This window comes from Lycium barbarum, chromosome 3, assembly GCF_019175385.1.
Source record: "Lycium barbarum isolate Lr01 chromosome 3, ASM1917538v2, whole genome shotgun sequence".
Lineage (NCBI taxonomy): Eukaryota > Viridiplantae > Streptophyta > Magnoliopsida > Solanales > Solanaceae > Lycium > Lycium barbarum.
The window spans coordinates 63,150,983-63,166,411 of NC_083339.1; the positions used below are offsets into that span (position 1 = coordinate 63,150,983).

The window sequence follows — 15,429 nt, forward strand, 5'->3', positions numbered from 1 at the left end:
TTACCTTTTCCGACGTTGTAGCAGCAAAATCAATGGAGATTTCTCCGGTGAAATGTTGGAACGATGGAACGATTGAAAGGTTTGTTGTTGGAATGATAGATAGGTTTAATTGGATGTTTGGGGTTCGTTACAGACTTTCAGGTTTTTATATGTTATGGGTAGGGATAGTACTGTCTTTTTCTTATTATCTTTTAGCTCAGAAGGGCAAATATTAAAGACCACGCATTACAGGGGCAAAAATTAAAGACCAGCGCATTTGAAGGGCATTCGCGCCAATTGCCCCATAAGGGCATTCCTGCGGATTGCCCTTTTTTATACCGGGCCGCTTGACAAGTTTAATGGGCTTAATAAGTTGCTATAGTAATACTAGATCAGGGCCCAATATTTATAGACATGTGAAATCGAAAATTAGTGGCATTCGTTCTCCTAACAGTGTGTGGATGATAAAGCAGCTTGTTTTGGCTGCCTTTCTGATGTTCTCACTGCTTCACTAACAAGTAGTACATCCTCTCTTCTACCGCATATGATAAAGCAACAACTGCGGAAAAGAATATAAGTTTCTATACAATATGCTTGACTTTCCTGTAAGAAGATAGACAATACAATAGAAGTGGAAACATATCCAAAGGGACATGGCAACAACAGGAGGTTCTATTTCACTTTCTAGCTTCCCTTCACCATCTTTTTCCCCTAGAGCTAAACCCAATTCCATGGTACTGCATGCTGATTCTCTTGAACTAAGGTACCTCAAAACGTGCAAATGTAGAATAGTCGCTTCTCGCAGAAACATTATTGGTTGCTTTGCAACGCAAGAATCTTCATCTGTAACTGGTAATTTTCTATGTTACACCTCACTTTTTTGAAATTGGTAATTTCAATGGTTTACTGTTATACATATCTGATAATCGCCAATACAACTAGTTGCTGAAGAAACGAAGGAGAAGAAAGAGTCAGAGAAAGGTGAAGAAACAGCTTCCGAAAAACCAAAGCCAAAACCAAAGGCTGCAGCAAAAGCTCCAGTCAAACCTCTACCTCAGATGATGGAGGAGGATGTTATCCCTTCACTGAAAACAATTCTTGAAGCCCAAGACGACATCCTTGAGCTTGAGCTATCGTTTAATGAAAACAAGGTGAATCTCCTACTATCTCATTAAAATTCTTCCATTTCGTATTGCACCAGAACTAGCATTTGTTGTTTTCATAAATGTCGTTGTTGCAGTTGGAGGGTTCATTTCTAAAGAAGGGCAATGCATATTCATTTTGGGCATTCTTTCCCGATGGACTCACAGGTATATGTCGACCTTGTTTTAATTTTGTTATGAGAGTTCAGATTGCTTGTATGATTAGAAACTTAGAAATGTTATTCTTTGATGGCAGGTCCTAAAGGTTTCTCTTTGTCCTCCTATGGTTCTGGCGCGAGCACTGTGGAACCTTTTCTCATTGATGAGAAAAAGATAACAGCAAAGCACGTTGTGTTCTGGGTTGAGAAGCGCTTAGCTGCTCAAGGAATTATTCCTGTCTGGAAAGAATAATGCCTTCCCAGTGTATATTGCCTCTTACCTTTCTCTCCTTTCTTTTTTCCAGTAACAAAGGTCCATAGCAGCATGCTGTGTATTCCATTTGTATGTATTCAGCCCTTGCTCTTCCTCTTTCGATGTATTTAATGACAAATGTACACTTACCACAAGAATGAAATTTCAAGAAATCCATTTCAACCTTTCCTCAATGCCAAAAAATCTTTAAAACTGAGGCTTATAAATTGTAGCATCTCATCAAACATACAGCATTAAGGCAATACTCAGTGTCACATTAAAAAGTTACACTGCAAAGGAGGAGGGGTTATCCTGACCATCATTTGAATGCAACAAACACACATACACAAGGAAGAGTGCAAAATTGCCAATGGTCATGGTGCAATCAGATGCTGTCTTCTTAAGCAAGCAGTTTATCAGGGTGATAATGATAATAACTTACAAGAAGCATCTTAACGTTACATCGCAAACGCTTTGAAACTGCCTAATTTTGGAAAAGTTTTGGCACTTGAAGGTAATAATTAGGCATCGGGACTAACACTTGCACCATGCATTGCAAGACGAAGCTCACTTAAAAAATCCTTCTGTGGTCCAGGAGAAGATACAGCTCCAGCTTGTGACGTCAACTGACAGTGAAAAATGAATATTCAGTGGTCATAGAGAGAAGCAGACGATTGCGGGTAGGAGCTGGGGGGCGCCAGCAAAACCGCCTCTTACCTGGTGCGGAAGCATAGATTGCCCCCAGGGTGATCTTTTTGTGTACATAACTGGCCTTTCTGCGGAAAAAAAAAAAACAGATGAATGAGTTGTGATCACAAGTTGGGGGGTGGAGAAATCATCAAATTTCATTGCAAGAAGTAGGTGATCTTTCATGCTTTCACAAGGTCTCCGGAGAATTCTTCTGGTCTACTCCTTCGGTCCTCCATAAGTAAACCGCAGGGAACAATATAAAATTTAGCCAAATCAACCGCAATAAATTTGAAAAAATTCAACACTTCTGCATGTTTTAACTCTTGAACTGCTTAATGTATTATAACAGAAGTATTGTCAGCAACTTTGAGACACAACCAAGGTTGCAACTGTCACAAGACAGTGCTGACTCATTGCATAGCACCAGAAAGGAAGCCATGTCAAAATTAGTAGAGTATGATACATCGTTGAGGAACACGCCAAAATATATTGTAGAATCTCCCAGGGGCCAGAAACCGAATACTAACATATCAGATGAGAAACTGTCCCTTCTCTCCTTCCTCCCCCTCTTGCGGGGTAAAAATAACAAAGTTGAACAAACAAAAACAATTACCACCACATTCCAACCGCCCTTCCCCACCAAGTAAAGAAAGAGAGGTAATTCATATTTAACTAGTCATATTCTGTCCAACAAATTCTTTTTAATTAAATGATGAGTACTGTTGTCATGAAAATATGCTTATTTCAGGGTTAACTCAAATATTGCACAAGAAAACGTATATCAAACAACACACTACATCCAACTCCTATCTCATGAACCTCTACCATGTGAAAACAATATTAGGTGATGAAACATGTAGGTGCTGATGTCCTACTTTTGCCACCAATCTTTTACTCACCAGAAGAATCATATGGTAAATTATTGTAAGCACCCAAAGCAGCCATCCAACCTACAAAAACATACAATATTTTATCAACATCCTCGCTCACAACTAATTGTTCATAAGAGGAACTGCTACGACCATCATTCATCCAAGAGCAGAAACTGGCTGATAAAGAACCAAAACATCTGAAAGAGATGGCATGTGAGACTTGCTCACTCATCTTAATTGAGACCTATCCTAAAAATGGCCAACTGAATTTGATAGGCATCAATTTCTTCTTCCCACTTACGCAAACATAGTATGGAAAAGTGGCTGCAGTAGACAATTTAATCAGAAGAACAACAGTAGTTGTTCATTAATGATTGGAAATTATGCCAACAAAATGCATATCACCAATCATCTCATTTGCCTCTCGCCCAGATATGAAGAATTCAGCATCTATATGTAAGTATATAACTCAGAGCCCACATAGATAATAAAAAAGATGAAGGAAAATACATGGCTAAATATCACACAACACCAAATAAAACTAAAGAGAAAAGACTGAAATTGGATGACCATAACACATTACAGCATAGAAAATGGTTAACAGAAAGAATATGCAAGAAACAGTGTAACTGACAAATAGGAGATTAAACTGTTATTAAAGTAACAAATTCAGGAGGTCAGAATTAATCTAAGAAACATACGGTTATTTAGAAGCTGAAAAGCATCACTGCTAGAACATCCTTCTAGCGGTATTAACCCTGTCCGATGATTCTCATTTACTTGATATCTGCCAATAGCATCAACAGAAGATGTTGACCTAGAGGCACTAATTTGATTCTTCTCTCCATCATTACTATTGCTGTTGACTCGTTCTAGTCGGTCTGCAAAAATAAACCATCAGAAAAAATGTCTACCAATAGGTCCAATACAAAAGACCTCAATCAGCCATTTACATAATATGCTAGGCAGTGGAACAAAATAAAAGTACCAGATGGCAGAAATGACATTCTTTTTAAACTGTCATTCTATGTCGGTGGTTCAGCTTAGACTTTTAGGGCAACTTCTGCCTATTTCAGTTATTTTGCCACAGTTTGGAACTTAGCTCATTCTTCTTTTTTGGATAAAGTCAAAAACTATACTCCTCTCCATCCCTATGTGTCACCTTTCGAATTTCGAAATTCAAACAAGTTTTTCTTTGACCGAAATTTTTCATATATCTTTTAAATATTTTGAATGGTCAATCACAGTACTTTTTATGTATTTTCCAAATATGTAAATTTTATTTCAAAAAACTTAAAGATTTCATGCCCAAATTCACGGTCAAAATTAAATTGTTTGACTCTCGAAATCCGAACTGTGCCACATAAATTGGGATAGAGAGAGTATCAATGTTTAGGCAAAAAACATGCCCGTATATAAGAAGTATACGAAAAAGTAGGAAACCTACAAAAAGAGATGGTTTTCTACTAACGACATCCAATATTTCTATACATAAAGAGGATTGGTGGTGAAGAGAGGTCCAAGGTAAAGTTGAAGCCAAGAAGGTGGCTTATACGGCGCTAGTAGGAAGCCTAGATGAGGAGGAAAAGAGAAGGAATAGGGAGAGGTACAAGACAACAAAGAAGGAAGCGAAGCTAGCGGTTACGGCGGCTAAAACGGCAGTGTTTGAACACTTTTATGAAGAGCTCGAGTCGGAAGTTGTATATTGTGCTTGGAGAGTTAGAGCATTCTGAGAGTCGTAGAGATTTTGGTTATTACAAGTGCATAAAGGCGACGGAAGTCAAGGGGGTTGTTCGTAAGATGAGGAAGGGAAGAGCGACCCGACCAGACGAGATCCCGATGGAGTTTTAGAAGAACTCGGCAAGGCAGGTATGGAGTGATTGTGGCTGACTGGGTTGTTTAATGACATATTTACGATGGCTAAAATGCCAGAAGAATGGAGGTGGAGCACAACGGTTCCGCTGTACAAGAATAAGGGTGATATCCAGAGATGCAACAAAATATAGGGGTATCAAACTACTAAGTCATACTAGGAAAGTTTGGGAGAGGGCGGTCGAGATGAGGAGTGTGTCTATCTCTGAAAATAAATTCGGGTTCATGCTGGGCCGATCGACTACAACAGCCATCCATCTTGTAAGGAGACTGTTGGAGCAGTATAGGGACAAGAGGAGAGACTTACATATAGTGTTCATTGACCTAGAAAAGACATATGATAAAGTCCAAAAGGAGGTCCTTTGGAGGTGTATGGAGTCCTAAGCTGTACCTATGGCTAACTTAGGTTGTTAAGGAAATGTACGATAGAGCCAAGACACGAGTTAGGACAGTGGAAGGTAACTCAGACCACTTCCGGGTCATGATGCGGTTGCACCAAGGATCAGCCCTTAGACCATTCCTATTTTCCTTAGTGATGGAGGAATTAAGACGACATATTCAAGGCGAGGTGACGTGGTGTATGATGTTCACCGATGACATAGTATTGATTGACAAGACGAGCAGTGGAGTTAATGATAGGCTGAAAGTTTGGAGGATGTCCTAGATTCTAAAGGTTTCAGGTTGAGCAAGACTAAAACAGAATACCTGGAGTGCAAGTTCAGTGATGTAACACATGAGGCAGTGGAAGTGAAGATCGAGGAACAAGTCATACTCAAGAGAGAAAGCTTCAAGTATCTTGGGTCCATACTCCAAAGAAACAGGGAGATCGACGATGATGACGCACACTGTATTGGTCGGGGTGGGTGAAATGGAGACTTGCCTCCGGAGTGCTGTACGATAAGAATGTGTCACCTAGGTTTAAAGGTTTGTTCTACAGAGTGGTGGTTAGACTGACATTGTTGTATGGGGCAGAGTGCTAGCCAGTCAAGAACGCGCACGTTCAGAAAATAAAGGTAGCGAAGATGAGGGTGCTCAAATGGATGTGTGGGCATATGCTCGGAGAGATATGATTAGGAATGAAGTTATCCGGGACAATGTGGGTGTGACATTAGTGGCAGACAAGACGGAGAAGCAAGGCTAAGATGGTTCGGGCATATGAAGAGGAGGGATAAGGATGTGTCAGTTAGGGGGTGCGAGAGGTTGATTATGGCAGGAGTTATGAGAGGTACAGGTAAGTCGAAGAAGAACTGGGGGAGGTGATTAGACAGGACATGGCACAACTTCAGCTGGTTGAGGACATGCCCTTAGATAGGAAGGTATGGAGGTCGAGGATTAAGGTAGAAAGGTAGTAGGTAACTGAAAGCTTGAAAGGGGGGAGGGAGTATATGAAGTGCAATACTCATTCTTCTCTTTTCTTTTACCTTTAGTAGAGTACTCAGTTATCGTGTAGTCACTTATTCTTTATGTGTATTACTATCTATTGTTGCATTTGTTTTGTCTCTTGCTATTTTGCTGTCATTTTCTTTTGAGTTAAGGGTCTATTGAAAACAACCCCTCTACCCCACAAAGGTAGGGGTAAGGTGTGCATACACCCTACCCTCCCAAGACCCCACTTGTGGGATTATGCTGGTATGTTGTTGTTGTATAAAGGAACCTTATGGGTGCACCAAAAAGAAACAAGGATAGTATACAACTCCTCAATTGAAACAAAGTTCAGCTCTACACCCTCAAAAGCTCTCTTATTTCTTTTCACCAAACGACCCATAAAGGCCCAAGCCTCCTCACCACGTGTCTTCTCTATCTCCCATAACACCAATTGAATATTACTTTTTTCATCGTGCCTAGCAGGACCCAAAATATAGCAAACCATGTAAGGACTTCCCACCATAATCTTGATGCTACTAACAATGAATGAGGAGGTGATCGACATCTTCAGCCAAACCCTTGCACATAAAGCACCAACTAACACGGGTAACCTTCCTCTTTCCATCAAGATCGCCCCTCTTGTTGCTAACCAAGTGAAAAAGCACACCTTTCTTGGTAATTTAGGGATCCAAATCGAAGTATACGGAAAGGAAACCTTTTCCCAAATCAAAAACTTTTCCTATTAGGGCTTAACAGAAAATATTCCATTATCCCCTCACCCCCCTCCTCCATACATCGCGGCTATCCTATGGTGCTTAGCTCATTTTTATCCGACATCTTAATATTTATAGTATTACTGGATTCAACACTAACTGGTTGTTAACATCTGACATGATCTTTAATCCTAGCACATTATAACCAGGTGTTATATAACCCTAGTAAAACTTAAGATATGTTATGTGTAAGTTTCAAAAAAAAAAAAAAACATATGCTATGTGAAAGAAACCGCTGGCCAGACTTGCATTAAGAAATGAAAAATGAAAAACTGCTCTCTCAGAAAAATCACCTAGATACAAAGTGAGAAAGAAAGAGAAATGGAGCAGCATGCGATGATACTGCTTAATAATGCAAAACGAGCAACATTTTGGAGTTGGACACACTGGAGTCAACTAAGGCACTAGTTCAAAGATCAACAGGAGAGTTTGCACTTATACCAACATAGGAAAAATTAACTTTACAAGCGTCCTCAAGCCCTTGCAAGAGTTAGATCATTTCAGCAATAGAACAGAGTCATGTTATAAGGATCCTGTAACTCTCCATAGTAAATTCAAATAAGAACATTGTGCCCAAACTTTCACTACTCCCATCATTCTCACAATTGACACAGACAAATAATGCATGATCTGTGCTGGATTTACACCATCACATCTATCAGCAACATATACAACACTACACGCAAATCTTGTAAGAGAGTACCACGGATATGCATTCCATGAGAACATGGAAAAAAATCATCCAGTAAAATAGGAAAATGAGCACAAGCATTAATCTCTCCGAGTCTCTGGCAGGAGGAGAAACCATTATTTTTACTGAACATTCTGTGATACTTACTGGAAACATAGAAAATTAACACAATTTTATTACGAGAGCTATACTTAGCTTACTTATGCATATCCTTCACATGATATTGGTCTTATTGGCAACAAAATGATACCGCTGAGCACTGCTCAAAATATGGATTGAAGACGTTAAATTTGAGCTCAATGTAATAATCACTTCATAAACCAGTTTTTGAAGAGTTCTAGTTCTGCTACCAAGGGGGTGGCCCAGTGGTGGAAGAGTTGAATTATAATCCCTAGAGAGCACTACTATCCAATTAGTCTGAGGACAAGTAATTGTTCTCGAACCACAACCTGGTTTTAAGGACAACCATTACTTGTCCTAAAACTCTGTGGATCATGTGTCTAATGGATGGGACTCTTATAGGATGTATTAAAGTGTCATTATCATGTTTAAATAGTGTTAAGTCTTTTTATTTATTTATTGCTTTTTTAGACAAATATTAGTGATTTAAAGGGCAAAGTTAACTGGTTACTATGCTGATATCCGCAGACTAAAATTTAAATTACCTCCTCCGGATTTTCGTCTACCAAGTGAACGATTCCTGCAACAAAAAAACAAAAATCAATTCAATTCAATAAGACATGCCCAAAATAGTAATACAGATGATGATAAATAGGTACCGGTGATTGGGAGGGGCATAACGTTTAAAGGTTGCAATGTTGGGGGTGGCTGGTGAATCTATGGCAGCATTTTCCAGCATTTCTGTTAGTATTTATCTTCAAAAATGTTCACCAACTCTTTTACTTGTGTGGAAAAAGAGCAACTTGATAATGTCAGCAGATGATCAAAGAACGGTCAATGACGAGATTAACGCCAGGGTTTTGAGTTAAGGATTTGCTTACAAGTAATATAGGAGAGACAGAACACGCGCAAAAAATAGAGATTAATTACCACTCGAATAGAAAAAAGGATAAAAATATCCCTAAACTATTCCAAATGAATTAACTTGGAAGATTTAACTTATGGTGACAAAAAAGTCTCATAATTAGAAATGGTGACAAGTTTGATCAAGGTCAAACTTGTCTTAAAAATGTGATTAACTTAAATTGTGACTGAATTATAATTTTTAAAACTTATAATCTTTTACAAAATACACAAAAGCCCATACACATTATACAAAAACTTCTTCCAACCCACACACATTATACAAAAACTCTTTCCAACCCACTTCCCCCCACGACCCCAACTACTTCTTCATTTTATTTCAAAAAAAAAAAAGCAGTTCTTCAGTTCTTCTCTGTCTCTCTCTCTCCATTGCTGCTGCTGCTTATTTCTCTCTCTCTCTCCATTGCTGTTGCTTGTCTATTCATTCTCAGGTAAACTTTTTTTTTCACTTGGTTCAAAAGTTAGGGTTTTGAAATCAGAGTGTGAAAATGATGATTTTGGTTAGAGAAGATGACGAAGAGCATGGGTTTTTCTTGAATGTTGTTTGTTTTGTTGTAGTTTCGTGTATTTGTTGCACTTGTTGGGGTTTGTGAGTTTGTAAATAGTGGTTGTGGTTGTGAAATTATGATTTTTGGTGTTGTTTTTGTTCTTTTCCTCCTTGTTGTTTCGGAAAAAAAAGGCTTGCAATTTTGTTGATGTTTTCCAACAACTGAGGTTACCTGTTGCAGCAAATTCAGCACTTGTTTGACAGTTGCAAACATCTGCTGAGGTTGCATGGTTTGGTGTATTTTGTTTAAGTTGTGAGTGAGATTTGTGATGGTTGTGTGTTTGTAGTGAAATATAGATGTTTTGTAGTTAAATTTAGATGTTTTTGCTGTTGCAGCAAATTCAGCACTTGTTTGACAGTTGCAAACATCTGCTGAGGTTGCATGGTTAAAAAAAATCCTATTTGGTGTATTTTGTTTAAGTTGTGAGTGAGATTTGTGAAGGTTGTGTGTTTGTAGTGAAATATAGATGTCTTGTAGTTAAATTTAGATGTTTTTGCTGTTGTTGTTGTTGTCATGCTATGGTTTAGGAAAAGTTTTGATTTTATCCAACAGTTGCTGGATAAAATCAAAACAATTGTTGAGGTTTTTGCAACAACTGAAGCAGTTGTTGTAGCATATTAACAAGCTGTTGTAAAAAATCAAAACAGTTGCTAAGCTGTTGCAACTGTTTTTATATTTCCAACAGATTAAGATTCTGCTGCAACAAGTGATAAGTTGTTGCAACAGCTTCGTATTTTGTTGCAACATATTATTAATCTGTTGCAACAACTGATTACTTGTTGCAACATATTCCTTTTCCCTTTTTACTTTGAATGTTGCACTAACCAATTAAAACTGTTTTTCTATCTCCTGTGTGTAGATAAAATGGCTCCAGTTAAAAGAAAAGGAGAGAAACCAACTGAGGGAGAAAGTAGTAAAAGAGTTAAGGTGCAAACACCATTAGATAAACTTGTGACTGCTATTTGTCAATCAACAAATGAGGAAAGAGTTAGTAAAACTGGGGCTTCAGAAAGAGAGGAAACCCACGAAACCTCTGTTGGGCATGAAGAAGAAAGTGATAAAAATGAACAAAGTGAAGAAACTAGAGAAGAAAGTGAAAAAGATGATGAAAAATCTGCTGAAGGAGATGAAGAAAATGCTGGAGGAGATGAAGAAAAAGGAGATGAAGAAGAAGTAAGTGAAGAAGAAGGAGATGAAGGGGATGAAGGAGCTGAAGGGGATGAAGAAGGTGAAGAAGATGCAGAAACTGAAAATGGTAATGAAGAAGAAGAAGAAGAATCAACAGATCAGATCTTGGCTGAGTTAAGAAGAAAAAGGAAAAATAATGTGGATGCCAATCTTGTTGAGTCTTCTAGTATTGCCACAGATCCCAATAGACCTTCGATTGAGGAGGTCGTCAAGAGTTTCAGCATTGAAAAGTACGGCATGACGATGTCGCTGAATGGAAATAAGGATTTGTCTGGTGATTTTGTGGTTAGATCAACCATGGGCAAGGGCTTTGACACCTTCAGGGGCATTCTCGGACAGCAGGGGTTGGAGAATTTCTTTAGGGCTAGCTACTTTGGGCTCTATTTAGATTTGCCTGAAGATACCGGTGCCTGATTTCAAATGACAATGGTTTCTGAGTTTTTGAAGCGTAAGATTATTTGTGATAGAAAGGATGAGATTTGGATCAATTACTGTGGCATGCCGGTTTGCTTTGGCATGAAGGATTTTGCCATAGTTACCGGATTGAGATGTTATCCTTGTGAGCCTCTTCCTACTGTTGTATTAACCAAGCCAGCCAAGGCAGACAAGAAAGCAAAGGGTTCCAAAGCTGAGAATGATGTCTCTTTGGTAAACTTAGTGGGAAAGAGCTACACTCAAAAGAAATTGTTGCAAGACTTGGAGTCCAAAACTTTCTCAAGAAAGCACAAGGAGGCACTGTACTTAGTTTGGTTTGTGCATAGTGTTCTTTGGGCAAGAGACGTAAACTACAACATACCGCTTGGATTGATTAAACTTGCTGAGGACTATGATGCCTTCAACAACTATGTCTGGGGTTTTCAAAGCTTTAGCTTGACTGTTGAATATTTGATGAAGGATTTGAAGCCAACGGGGAAGACACAAAACCTATATGGCTTCCCTTGGGCTTTCATGGTAAATTTTCTTTAATTTTTTACCTTTTTTTTATTTCAATCACTATTTCGATTTTTGATGGCATCGTTTTTTTCTAGGTTTGGTCATTTGAAGTCATTCCTCACCTCAGTCATCAAGTCAAGGAATACTCCAAAGAAGTTACCTATTCAAGAATTCTTAGATGGCTCACTGCCAGGAACAACACAAAATTGAGTGTTGGCCTTTTCAACCCCCCTAAGGAAGCTGTAAGCATTAGAACACAACAGATGACTAGGTGTTGCAACAACTTTTATAATCTGCTGCAACAACACATGCATTTGTTGTGTTATACCTCATTTTAACCGGGTTAATTTAGAGTACAACATATTGGTGATTCCTATTTGTTTTATTTAAGGAGTCGCCACCTAATTAATTTAACGGTGAATTAGAACACCTCGATGTTAACTAAGGTAAAGTTAAAACTAAACCTCAATTAATAGTCTACTTAACCAATATGATTCTAGGTAAGGGCTCTATATTATCCTAAAGGGAAGGGGTTAGGCATCCTTTAGAATCCGCTAACTACGGTTATCCGACCAAACTTAGGTTAATTAATTTAAATTAAATATAATGCTTAAATCTTAAGAAAATAGGCTGTAAATGTTATTAAAAATTTTAAAGGAAAGAAAAAAAAAACATAATGGTGCTATTAAACTAACTTGTAGAAATACATAGTAGTCCACTTAAAAAAAAAACTTATAAATGTTGTTAAGCTTTAAATAATAATTTTATTTTAAAAATGAGAGTTGCAAAATATAATGATTTGTATATAAATAGAAGCTTTTTAAGAGAAAACCTAGCCAATTTAACTTGGAATAAAATGACATTATATCAGTATAGTAGTGTAGGAAATCTAGACTTGTTTTACAAATAGAATGCAAAGATGATGAGTTTCTTTCTCTTTTTTACTAATTTATTTAACTATGCTCGGCTAAAAATATGCGTGATTGATTCAAACTTGAAGAGCTATTTATAAAATATACTTGAATTTATATTTACATATTAGTGATGTCTTGAAATTTCTAGGATAGTAAGAATAAAATATGATTCTCTTAACTCGAAATATATGCTATTTCGCATGTCAACTTTTTCAAATAAAATAAAACATGAAAAGAAGAGAATAAAGCTTATGGAATTAATTGTTAGTCTCCCTTAAACTAACTACCCATTGCTAAAACTAAACCTACTAATTAATTAGGATTTATCTAAACTAATAAAACAAAACAAACAAAGAGTTAGTTGCATAATACAAATTAAATGCACAAAATAAATAGAGGAGGAGATAATTTAAATGGGTTCAGCCCATTTTTTAAGAAGGGCTGCTGCAATCGGGCATGGGCTCAGCCCATTTTAAAGGATGGCTGATCTGCTACTGTTGGGCCTTGGCCCAGCAGAGATTTTATACACTGCTGCGGATGGACTGGACGCGGAAAAGATTTCGTTGGGCTTTTAGCCCAACACCGGATGTGGAAGAAGAACGAGTCCCTCCGACTCATATATGATGGTCATGCATAAAAACGAAAGCAAAGGATTAATATGTGATCAACAAATAAAGTTAAAATGTATGGCGCAAATTAAAAGAACAGACCAATGGATTGCACATATACTATGTATATTTAATGTCTACCTCATGTATCACACATTCATAGGGATATATATTTTTTCATGAACATACTTCAAATATACATTCATATACATACTTCAACTGAAGTACACTTGCGACGAAACGTACAAAATCTAAACAACTCAAATTGAAATTGGTAACATTACGTACAAGACCTGCTAGTACATGTTCATTCATGTGAAGATGCTCGGAATATAGATTAAGTATACTGGCAATGTACAACGCATATCAAGTCTAAACAGGAAAGATGCCTATAATACTCGAGTATATTTTAGTTATCCTTTTCCTATTATCGAAACTAAATACTGATGACCATAACAACTATCACCACTGCCAGTAACTAATAATTCCATTAGACTAAAATCACAAATAGCCTTTTTTAGCTTTACCCAAGTCACAAATTCATTCATCATGCTAACCTATTTGAGCCAAAACGGAGCAAATAAACTACTTGAGGAATTAAGAAAAGAAAACAATGAGACTGAGGGGTGATGTTTAGAGGTTGTGCTTACCATACTTTACTACTTGGGCATAGTTATTTCTAAAAAATGCAAAATCATAATAGACATATCTGAGGTTTCATCTTTTACTCTAATTTCATCAAAAAATTGATTTCTTAACTAAATCATGTCTTTAACAAATCATCCAAAGTGAACACACCTTCCTCTAATATAAGACTTCCAAAGAGGTGTTTAGATTTTAAAATAATCAGGCATAGCAATGCCCCTTTGCTGCAGCTTTCAAACATGCTTACAAAAGAAATGGTTTCTACCTTAGTTCCCAAAAGAAATTTTAAGGCTTCTGCCAGGGAGCATATTCAGACAACAAATAAGACCAACTAAGTCAAGCACTAAGCTTAATCACAGTTGAACTAACAATGAGCCAGATGGCACGAGTTTCATACTTAGAAAACAGGGCATACAGGTGACATATAAGTCTCAATCACTTTGAATCAACTGATATGTCTTTTGGGTCTCAAAAGGCAGTTTTAAGCTTAATAAAATACATCTTTTGGAAGTAAACAACATTCTGCCCAAACCACACATGTCATTTAAAAGCTAGTCCAAATCGTTAGACAGGATCCCCAATATACATACTGTATATTGAAATAAGACAACCAACATGGGCAGGTTCAAAAATACCAAAAAAAAAAAAAGAAATTCATGGGTATCTCATATAATTCAAAAAACATTAAGTGTAAAGGTTAGGTGAATCATAACAACATATAGACAAAGAGTACAAGCAAGCTTCAAATAGTCCTGCAAACAGTTAAGCCAAGTGATTCAGAGACATTTACTCAGATAATTTCTCATTATTAAAGCAGTAACCACACATGACCCTCAAGACTAGTTATCCTTTTTTTTTTTATTATTCAAAGCTTATTGTTAAAGAAGTTCTTAAAGGGAAAATTGATTCTCTGACACTCATTTTTTTATTTTATTTTTAAATGTTAAACATGCCTCTATAATAAATTTCTAACTTAAAGAAAGAAATTATTACTTTTAAAAGCAGGAAATCTGGCTTGTTAAAAGGTATCTACACAAACATTCTTACAAGGTATCTTCCAGGAAAGTAAGGATTCCAATTAAACACAATGTGCCCTAAAATGAACTTAAAGAGTGGCCATCAAACCTCAAGCTTAACAGAACCAATATAGGAAAATTTCAGGCAAGAAAACCATTTGAGAGAACAACTCGAGTCAAGATTTGGAACATCCACATAAATAAACACACAAGAGGCAGCTTCAGGGAGGAACCACACTTTAAGACCATTAAGTCAGGCCACATTTCATTTTAGCATTTCATCTTACTTTAAACATGCTTAATCTAAGAGCATTCGACCACACAGAAACACATATTTGCTAAGATCATGGAAGTGATTCAAAACGAAGCAAAGGAAAATGCTGAACATCAAGTTACCTAAGATATGCTTAAAAATACTTCAGAAACATAGAATGAACAAGAATGAAGAGAAAATGAATATCGACGACAAATTCGACTCTAAAATATCAAATCGAACACACAAATCACTTCTCTACCTTGATATTAAGACTTCAGCGAAGAATAAAACACAACTTAAAGCGAATAAATATACTTGGAACAGACTTCAGCGGGCATGCGCTCAGTCAATACTTAGATTAACCTATAACACATATAATATGGCCTAAATACAACATACTCAAAGAACAAAAGGAAAAGCGTGAGTGCAACAGTTACTTTAGTTTCCTAACATACCAAAACTAAAAAGAGACTAAACATATC

At 37.1% G+C, this 15,429-nt stretch overlaps 2 protein-coding genes across 2 annotated transcripts; one reads left to right on the plus strand and one right to left on the minus strand.

Moving 5' to 3' along the window:
• The first annotated feature begins 423 nt into the window (after positions 1-423).
• On the plus strand, positions 424-1,717 carry LOC132631424 (uncharacterized). The gene is made up of 4 exons (XM_060346999.1): positions 424-831; positions 922-1,130; positions 1,220-1,289; positions 1,378-1,717. The coding sequence occupies exons 1-4, from the start codon at positions 633-635 to the stop codon at positions 1,530-1,532; spliced, it is 633 nt and encodes a 210-aa protein (XP_060202982.1). The 5' UTR covers positions 424-632; the 3' UTR covers positions 1,533-1,717.
• LOC132631425 (uncharacterized) lies at positions 1,687-8,849 on the minus strand. The gene is made up of 6 exons (XM_060347000.1): positions 8,575-8,849; positions 8,461-8,495; positions 3,796-3,975; positions 3,122-3,172; positions 2,250-2,308; positions 1,687-2,158 (listed from the first exon to the last, which is right to left on the minus strand). Exons 1-6 carry the CDS (start codon positions 8,652-8,654, stop codon positions 2,054-2,056), a joined length of 510 nt encoding a protein of 169 aa, XP_060202983.1. The 5' UTR covers positions 8,655-8,849; the 3' UTR covers positions 1,687-2,053.
• Positions 8,850-15,429: the final 6,580 nt, after the last annotated feature.

Bases quoted from the DNA above. Each gene is read 5' to 3' on its own strand.
- LOC132631425 (XM_060347000.1), bottom strand. From the start codon at position 8,654: ATGCTGGAAAATGCTGCCATAGATTCACCAGCCACCCCCAACATTGCA. The intron at 3,173-3,795 runs GTATGTTTCTTA...ATGTTTTTGTAG, and splicing joins TTTTCAGCTTCTAAATAACC to GTTGGATGGCTGCTTTGGGT. The intron at 2,159-2,249 runs GTAAGAGGCGGT...TTTCACTGTCAG, and splicing joins AATCTATGCTTCCGCACCAG to TTGACGTCACAAGCTGGAGC.
- LOC132631424 (XM_060346999.1), top strand. From the start codon at position 633: ATGGCAACAACAGGAGGTTCTATTTCACTTTCTAGCTTCCCTTCACCA. The intron at 832-921 runs GTAATTTTCTAT...CAATACAACTAG, and splicing joins AGAATCTTCATCTGTAACTG to TTGCTGAAGAAACGAAGGAG. The intron at 1,131-1,219 runs GTGAATCTCCTA...TCGTTGTTGCAG, and splicing joins TATCGTTTAATGAAAACAAG to TTGGAGGGTTCATTTCTAAA.